The sequence below is a fragment of the Perkinsus marinus genome, assembly GCF_000006405.1.
Source record: "Perkinsus marinus ATCC 50983 genomic scaffold scf_1104296939758, whole genome shotgun sequence".
Taxonomy (NCBI): Eukaryota; Perkinsozoa; order Perkinsida; family Perkinsidae; genus Perkinsus; species Perkinsus marinus.
Window position 1 is genome coordinate 618,465 of NW_003213081.1, and position 9,639 is coordinate 628,103.

General features: G+C 44.9%; 2 protein-coding genes across 2 annotated transcripts in view; both read right to left on the reverse strand.

The window, feature by feature from the left end:
• On the reverse strand, positions 1 to 2,258 carry Pmar_PMAR029367 (conserved hypothetical protein; the record flags this gene model as incomplete). Its single annotated transcript, XM_002782451.1, has 11 exons — positions 1 to 72; positions 156 to 249; positions 294 to 376; positions 447 to 522; positions 669 to 710; positions 821 to 972; positions 1,445 to 1,522; positions 1,694 to 1,776; positions 1,823 to 1,887; positions 1,946 to 2,061; positions 2,142 to 2,258. 11 exons carry the CDS (start codon positions 2,256 to 2,258, stop codon positions 1 to 3), a joined length of 978 nt encoding a protein of 325 aa, XP_002782497.1.
• Positions 2,259 to 8,540: 6,282 nt separating this feature from the next.
• Positions 8,541 to 9,639, reverse strand: part of Pmar_PMAR029368 (clathrin coat assembly protein ap19, putative) — a gene marked incomplete at both ends in the record, with an annotated part of 2,705 nt that continues 1,606 nt past the window's right edge. Inside the window, 3 exons of the mRNA XM_002782452.1 lie at positions 8,541 to 8,639; positions 8,731 to 8,791; positions 8,840 to 8,986. Of these exons, the coding sequence (XP_002782498.1) occupies positions 8,541 to 8,639; positions 8,731 to 8,791; positions 8,840 to 8,986 (307 nt within the window). The remainder of the gene's footprint in view (positions 8,640 to 8,730; positions 8,792 to 8,839; positions 8,987 to 9,639) is intronic.

Below are 9,639 nucleotides of genomic sequence, written 5' to 3' on the forward strand. Positions count from 1 at the left end.
TTAGCTGTGGGCTAAATCGCGTTCCAGGCGTAAATGCTCATTGCGATCCATCATTTCCTCAATCTCACGAATCTGAAGAACGTCTATCGTCCCTTCGAGCGGTCGTCAGCACAATGGATGGACCCCGACTGTTCTACTCTGAATAGACTACTCACGCTTTCCTCGACGGTCTGAAGGAGTTCCTTAGCGACTTCTAACTGCCTTCTGTAGTTGCTCGGCTTCCCCTCTTCTTCCCTCAGCTCGCTGTATCTGAATGCGAGCAGATCAGTGAGCCAGGACTGAATGGAATCTACTTCATGTGGATGGGAATCATCCTTGATGGTACGCTACTAACTTGCTTGATAGCGCGGAGCCTTTCCTTCTCCCTCGCGACTTCCTAGGATCAACCAATGATCTCGTGACAATCTCCTCCCTCAGCATATCCAAATGGGAAAAAGAGTTCTTACCTCTTCAACCGTCATGCCCTGCGGCTTCGGACGTCCAAAGAACTCCCCGAAGACATGCTCAACGGTCGCTTCGGACCTAGAATGAACCCAAACGTTTAGCCAATCGCTCCTTGTGACACATCGTTCATTCAATAAACTTCATTGGTCTTATCAATGCCGCAAGGTAGGACGAGACACCACAGAAGATCATCGAAATAGATGTCAGGATACTCAGTTACTCACCCAGGAGCATAGTCGGAACCGATCAACTTGAACTTTCCGTTCCTGCTACCCATGAAATATTGGGTAGAGTCGTTGGTGAATGTGGTGTCTCCATACTGCATAACATGAATAAAAGGAAGCAGACTCGACTGAGTGAATTCCCGCGGTCCAACCTGAAGGTGGTTTCCTTTTTGACCAGGTCATATTGCTGCTCCAGAGTCTCATTGTAGCCAGTCGCGGAAAGGAAGTCTTCATTCTCCATCCAGTTAACAGAGAAAAGGTCTCCGAGACAGACGCGAAAAGATACGTTAGCAACCATAGCATGCTGAAGAAAGAACGGCCATCTATTTCGCCGACATGATGTGGGATGAGGATCAGAATCACTCCTACTGGAAAACAGTACGTTCCAATACTCGACTCCTGTGCATTGGAAGCTGTGACGTAATATCTGCCAAATATGAGAAGTCATGCGCTCCCGGTTTCGCAGACGAACGGCATGCCCCAGTATGGCACCCTTACTGGCCCGGAATAGGAGGACTCCCCGCGAACAAACTGCCAGCTTCACACGCCTCGACATAGAACACCAACTGTTTATACCTGAATGATATGTTGTGTGTCGTGCGAATGACTGTGGAATTGCAAGCCACATCTTTTTCTTCTCCATGGCCGTCAACCACGATTGAAGTTGTGCTTCAGTTATTTTCTCAGCTGGGAGGTAAATCGTATCCGCTGAGGAAGAATCACTCAGATAATCTCGATGATGCTTCGAGAATTATCTAACGATCGCCGTGACCCACAAAATTGATGAAGACGTAATCGTTCTCGGTGCTTTCCAGAACTTTCCCCGATGCTAGCGACTTATCGCCGGTTAGAACCTGCAATACTATTGAAGGTTCCTGCTATTATTGTTGTTGCATGTGGAAAGCAACCATTCTTGCTATGTTATCGCAGCAATAGCAAGAATGATTCCGAGGCTGAGGGAAGCATATCTTGTGTAGGATAACTTATCCTGGATAAGAGATGGACTCGCATTCAACGAGACTCACTCCTTGTACGTTTTTGACCGTGACCGCCTCGCCACTATAGTCTATCTCGCAACCTTCATAGACATCAACGCCAGGGCGGTCACCTTAAAGTGAGGGCTCATGGGCTCCTTAGGTGACGAACGAGCCCACCCGTTGGTTTGTTAAATAGTTGCCCCTTGAAAGGGTTATAACGGTGATTGACAGCATCGTTATACCTGGAGATGACAGGAGAGACCACGGCTGCCACCAGTGCGCTAAGGAGGTCTCTCTTACGATAAAGTGATGATGTGCTCCTTGGGTACACCATTTCCTCTGAGAATCTGATACGCATGACATAAGTCAGCTTGATGTCGGTAGTTCTTATAAGTGTTGGAACCGGCGATGAGGACCTGAGCAGTCACACAATATAAACTGTTCCCGTTACTTGTCTCTCAAATGATATGATGATTCCCTCAATCACTGCACTCACAGCCCAGTGGTTTGCAGGTATATCGTTGTCGACAGATACATTCTTGTCCTGAGACAGTGAGTAGCCGATTGATAAGATAGCGGAGAACAGCATAATGAGAGTGTAGTGACGTGCCATGATGCAGGAAAAAGTTATTCTTTGGAGAGTCACCAAAACGACGATAATAGTAATTAAACTGCAACCCGACGAGGTTACCCAACTTCGGAGACGTCACGCATCCAGAGTTGATCCTTCGGCAGCAGGCCGTAGGTTGAAAGACACCAATAGACTATTGGCAGTAGTCTCTATGGCAAATATTAAGGTTGTTTCAGGGGCTTACTCGATGGAATAAGTTAGACACGTGCGACTCTTTTAGACTTGTGACGTGTGACACGTGTCGCGTGGAATTGAATTGCCCTTCACTCACATACGATCAGCGTCAATCACGAACTGTGTAGATCACATGTTTAACGCATTATAGCACGTGTTGTGGGTCCAGTTTGCCTGCACCCTCGTTATCTCATCAAATCTCCGCCTTCTTATTCATAACGAATGATCCAAATATCGAGTACTGTGCTGCCAAGTGTGTACATTCGTACAGAACTCAAGTGCAGGTAGTGCGCTTATCGTTATTGTCCTAGGGTCGTAGTATTGGTTGCTCTAGCTCGAGTTCTCTTGTGTTGTTTTAGAGTTCATCAACTGATACCGCGACATACGTGGTTGATGTCCGGACCGGACAGTCCGGTGCCTCATGTCGTTCCCTTGTGTAAACACGACCCGACATTAGCTTGAGAGATACGAACCAAGCGTACACTGAGACTTTGAGCCAAATAGCTACGGACTCAAGAGCTAGTAACGCTCAATGCTTCACATCAATAGTACGCATGTATCCTGTGCTCACACTCTTGTACGCAAGGGTACAAGAGTACGCAAGCTCTTCTTGTGCTTGCCAAGCACGAGGAGAATGTCTATACGCATGTACAAAGAGGTGACGCTCTCTGCCGTGCAGGCTGGTCGAGCATCAATAACGGTCGGGTCGATTCGGTAGAACGAGGATTCATTCCGATCAGGTCCGATGAAACGACCAAAACGTGACGGTTGGAGTTAACGGTTGACAACCGTTAACGGATCAATTGTGAGTGAGGTCAGTTATACCCGTAACCTATGACGAGAGTCCACGAGCACTAGGTTATGATGATAAACCTCAAGATATCCGAAAGTTTCGCAAGAGAATACTTCACTGAGATACTTGAAATGTTCTTCTAGAGATTTCTCGAGAGCTCCTCGACGAGGAGCTCGGCCGTGCCAGACTTGGACTTGAGAATGTCAACTGGGCATTGACGTTCTTCTTGGCCGTGACACTGTCACGACATGTGTGCGTGTTTCACGCACGACGTGTAGCACACGTGTCATGCGTTTCGTAACCCGGAACCTCCGAGGAGTGTGTAGACCGCGTGTAGACATCTGCGTTCGATTGTGGTGTGGTGTAGAACGGACCAGCTTTCCAAGTGTAATGCTACACTCACAAAACTGAGATTGGTATCCTTGATATGGAGTAGCATTACAGGACTGTTTCCAGTAGGTTGCCCAACTTAATCGATGCTCGGCCGCCTTCTCCAACTCGTACTTCTCGGTGGTGTCCTAGCCCGCGCGCCCGATGACTCATATTCCAAGACCGTGGCTAAACTTTATTGATATATACATTGAATTTGTTACACTTCCAGACAGTGCTCGAAGAGTGCAGATCACTTCCTCCTGTGGATTGAGTGTCAGACCAGCTAAGGCGACCTATTCTGCCCATAAGCAGTCGATGTGCTCTACAAGATACGTATCATGGATATGGGGGCATGGCTCCCAAACCATGCGTGGAAACTTCGACAACTTATTTCGTCGAGGACGACCCTGAAACAATCTTGATATTTGCCATGGAGACTATCGGTATGTTCCAACCTACGATCTGATGCTGAAGCATTGGAAGCGAGTCAGGTTCCGAACCTGGAGGCTTGGGAGTACTTTGTCATACGGCAAGTACTCTGGGGTCCTTCAGGACATGCTTACACCTGAATTAGGTGTTTGGTTATACGCTCTTATCATCTTCATGTCAAATAAGGAGCGAAGAGACCTAAGATAGAGAACCCCCCGGATTCGATCAGTTTCAACAGCCAGAGTCATAACTATCACAAAGTCCTTGAGAATACTGTTCGGACTCGGGATGTGAGCTGCTTCATCCTCCGCCTCGGAAACATTCACAGAGACCTCCAGCAACTGCTGGCCGTCATCCACTTGTAGTTTTAGCTTCCGAATCTTGTGTGTCAAACACAGCGCAAACACTACACACTGTGTCTCACTAGCCTCGTGTACATTGTACATCTGTGCGAACGGCAGCCGGAGTCAGATTTGCGTTGGACTACAACGGTTGTAGTGCCAGATCGTCAACTCTGGCTCCAGTGATCTTCTAGTTATACTAACTATTCACTAAACCAGGAAAGTTCTGATAGAGTTAGTCGACTAGGTGGTGTGGAGAGGACCGAAGACTTGCAGGGCTCCCCCCTGGAGCTTCGGTCACGAGACAGGTGCCCGACTAAGTGGTGTCGTATCAACGACTCACGTCCCACACGGGTCTGTCCCGTCACCCAGTCCACTACAAGAAAAAAAACTGTCAGTTACGAATAACTTTCCTTCAGAATCCTCGGATTCAATCCGAGGGATTGTTGGAGCTCCTACGAGCGACCGAGCCCGGTCGCCCGTCGAATCACTTCCTCTGGAGTTGACCCTAGCCTCTGGCGAGACTTTCCATCAATACAATACAGAGAACCAAACACTTCCCATTTTTCCTCCAAAGCGGGTTTGACTCCACCGGCTGGGGAGCTCATACCGTCTCTGCACCACATATTCTTCAACACTGGTCTTGCCAAACATAACATCAGGTTAGCAAACAAAAGTTATGAATTATTTTATCATGAATTCCCAGACTGCTGAAAAAATATAGGGAAAAACCAAATCGAATTCGTGCTGTCATGGGAGCATTGCTTTCTTGATTAATCAGCATCTATCAGATATGCTAAAGCAATTCTTTCGCAAATCGTACATCGGTGCTTGTCACCCACACCCTCAATATTGGTCTGTTGAAAAGCGCAATAATCGCACTGCAATCATGGCGAAGCTGACTATGATGTCGATGACCGCAATTTCCCCTACAAATGACACCAGCTGAGTCACTGACGCTTGACCCTTCCTCCAATAATCTCACAGAAAAGTCAACTGGTGGAGCTCAACAGCACAATGAGTCGAGTTTCTGAGCTACAACGGATAATATTATCGTGCATACATTACGTCATTGCCAAACACTCGAGTGTATCTTAGGTCAACCACAGAGTATCATGTGCCGATATCAAGGTCGCGAAGGTACTCATCATTTCCTTTCGGATGAAGGAAATCCTTACCGTAGCTTCGTTCAAGCAGATCTTCCACATCTGCAAAAGTATCGAATTTTCTGCCATTTATGGACACTTCCCGTAGCGGCCATATTTGTTCCTCACTCATCCGATACCCATCGTATGGCACATGTCTGTACAACTTCCCTGATCGATGGTAAGGTTTATCACCGTAGTATGGTACCAACGGATAAATATCAACGTAACCACAAGACCGTTCAGAGCTGCAAGGCGTGGCGTTATAGACGTCATAAAGATTCGCAGCCAGAGGATGGAAAGGTGCGATGCAAACCCGAATGAGGTCATCGGTAAATGCATATAGTCCACGAGACCTTAACAACTCCACGAACCGCTCGCCCAAGCAGTCTTCGCTTCCATCTTCTCTCACATATCTACGCAAGAAGACATTCGTTCGTCTCTAATTAATTCTTTCATTTCTCAACAACTGTGAAACACGCAATGGGAAGATGTGGGATTTTCCAGCAAATTAACTTTTCCGGTTTTTCAATCAGTTCACAACAGCCATACAAAATCCGTTGCCACACTCTACGATATGCTTACGCCAAATCAACGTCGTCCGTATGGGGTATATGCGTACCGTTCCTGCAAGCTCCTAACGCGGTCCCGAAAGTGACAATCGGTTGACATCCAAGCTCTCGCATAACTTCATCCACTTCTATGAGCATCATGTCGAGTACAGCAGACATGCATACTTTTCCAACAAAGTCCCTACTAGTTTTCAACAACTCCGTTCGCGTCGCCAGCAGGCATCTCGCTGGGTCTACGATCGGGTTAATTGGCAAACAATCTCCCCAACTCGGTTCGAGATCTCCCGGAAGTGAGCATAAACGCTGTTGGCTTGCTGCTACCTTCAGTCGAGGTGGTCGATTTTGAGCTATCGCGTAACGGAAGAAGTCTCCCGAGGTAAAAAAATATTCCCAATCAATGTAGTCGATTATTGAGGGGCATTCATAAAGATTCACTTCCTTCTCGATGGGTTTATAAGATGGCGTTTGCGAAGTCCACCAAGTGATGTAGCACAGAGGTAAGACTACTGTAGAAGTAAATGCCACCGAAAAGATGTAAATCATCGCTTGTGTGAGAGAAACTGACGGCTGTCTACGGTAGATCGGTCCTGACGGCAGGGGTTTGCTGTAATTAATCATGTGTGAAAATACCATCTAACTGAGGTAAGTCATCAAGACCAAAACTAAGACAGTATTGATAGAATTCAAGACCTTTAGCCGTCGAAATCCCAGGCGATTAAATTGATGACAAAGACGAGCATAATACAGCCTTAGTAACTACCCTGATTCCGGGAATAACCACAACAATGATACAATATTTAAATGATATATGAACTCGTACTGCACCAGAACGAGCCTGATGTGAATCGGTATAATACACACTGTATTATCGGAGGCTACCGGGAACGGGCGTCAGAGGCTAACGAGCTCACGCAAGGCAGGGTAAGGAAATATACATGTCTTGGGACTGATGGCACTTGGCAAAGGATAATGCTCTCTCGCACAGTAGAGTCGACATACACGGACTACATCATTCCATACCAACACACCTTACTCTTCCTCCTGTATACGTACGGAAAGTCGGACCCTACTCGTGAATCACACAGTTTCTTCCGATGAACTTCATCCAAGAGTTTCACCATGTGTAATTTATTTTCAACTAGTTAAATGGATTGATCGATAATTAACTACTATTTTTGTAGATTCGTATTGTTCCCGTTGTGAGTGGATAAATCCTCACTTCTATAGAATAGGCCTGTTTTCTGAACAAGTTTAGCGCACGTCCCCACCTGTATTTCGACTTAGCCTTGGATTACAGCTTGGCCTTCGATAACAGTTCGGGTTTCTGGTTTTCCCGTCGGGTTTCCCTTCAGTTCTTTTTCTTGGAATTTGCAGTTTAGATTCTCACTTGCGTTACGGTCATCATCTGTATATCAACTTTAACCTTCCATTTAGGGCGAGCGCCGATACCCTTAGGTTTTTATGCATCTCGCTTAGATTTGATGCAGTGCCCCGTTGTGAGTGCACTCCTAAAGGCATCAGTAGTCGTCCGCTAAGTTGATCTATTTCACATAGCTATTGCACACAGTGTACGCGTGCACAGAGTCACCTCCGACTTGTTTTGTGCTGTTGTGTTGCAGCACAGTATTGAAGCCTACCTACCTATTCACGACACTATCACCTGTAAATAGATATTCAAGTTCACCTCATTCCTCGGGAGAATCTCACAGAAAGCGGTCGTCAATTAACAATAAAACAAAATGTTCTGAAAGCTACCATCACCATCATCATCATACAAAGAATTCATCATCGACGCTTCGACGATGATGAATTCTTTTCACTTTCCAGTTCATCCTCAGCAGAGATCGCTCGTAGAACCTACAACAGACAAATACTGATTTAGGGCGCGCGCTTTTTGAAGCGGGCTGAATGTCCTGCGAAAGCAAACACTACCGAAAGTGAAGTGGTGACAGACTGAGATGCTAGTTAAAAAGTGATGATGATCAGCAGTTTCTCCCCAGCAATTGCCCATTGTGTGCATGGGGCTGCGTTGAAACAATCAAAATTTAGACAATTTGGAAAGTCCGTATTTCAATGTCGTACATGATTAAATTGAATTCTCTAATGATTTGGAGTCTATTGGAGTTTCACCCGTTTTACGTAAACTGGTGTAAAACTCCGTGAAAAACGCGATATTCACACTACGCAGTAGTCGTGAAATATGTTTTTCACTAGCGTTTTTCATATCACGGGTTAAACTCCATTGATATCTTTGTGGTCGGTATAGAGGCAAAATGAGCAACTATAAATTTAACATTTGCAAAACCGCATTCTCTTGCAATTACTGTGCATTGGAGTTTCACGACTACCCGTTTCACATGAGGTGGCGTAAAACTCCGTGAAAAACGCGATATTCACACTACGCAGTAGTCATGAAATATGTTTTTTACTAGTGTTTTTCATACCACTAGGGTGGTGAAACTCCATTGACTCAAATTCCGTATACCGCTGTAAAGCTCTGCAAACTTCTGATTCAACAAGGCAACTAATTCACTCAACTAATCGAAAGCAGAATGGTTTAAAAAGTTGTACGACAATTTTTCGCATCACACTATAAATAAATTACAAAATTTCCAATGCAAATCTCACCGCGCGCTTTGAAGATTCTTGCAACTCTCCCGCGACCAAAACTTCATCCAGAATATATTGCCTGATAAAAAATATAAATTTCACAAAATCATTAATTTAATTTCCTTACGCTTTATGGAAGTTGAAAATAACATCAAGTTCACACACGTTTCCAAAATATCTGTCAAGCGTTTCCACGTAGAGGTGGATAGTCTCAAGCGCGATGAGCTCATTGTCATCTCGATCGATTGAGCAGACGAAGTATAATGAAGCGTATCTTGAGGTTGAGAGACAAAGATTCAAAATAGGTCCATTGACAGCCTCTCTAGTGATGATACAGAAATGATATGCGGCGTCATTAAAGATACTTTATTCTTTCAACGAAGTAAATAAATCAAATTTAGGTCCAATCGGTGTGGGAATATATGCACATGGTCAACTACATGATCTGTAGAAATTTTGAGGAAATTTTGGGAAATTCTTGCTGATCTCTATATTTCACTTCTACCCGAATTCTACAATTAGCTTTGGAAACTTCTGAGCTCAGTTTAGGAAAGCAAGCATATATTCCCACACTGCACTTGGCAGAGTTAATAAAATGAAGTTATCAGAGTTAACTATAATATTCAACTTTATTAAAAATGCATATTTATTATTATAGTTATATATACCTTCATTTTTATATTACAAATACCATTATTATTAATGTTATTATATCATATACTTTTTCAAAGTTGCGAAGCGAGCGAAGCATATACCGCAACAACAGGCACTTTCGCGTTGTGCGTGCGTGCAGAATTATTCTGGCTTAACTACGGAACGTAATAGGCTACCAGATAGATCAAACGACTCCTCTATATGCGGAGGTGTTGGGAAAAATCGGAAAATTCGATTATGCGAACAGCTCGAAGAGATATGCACGAAAAACTT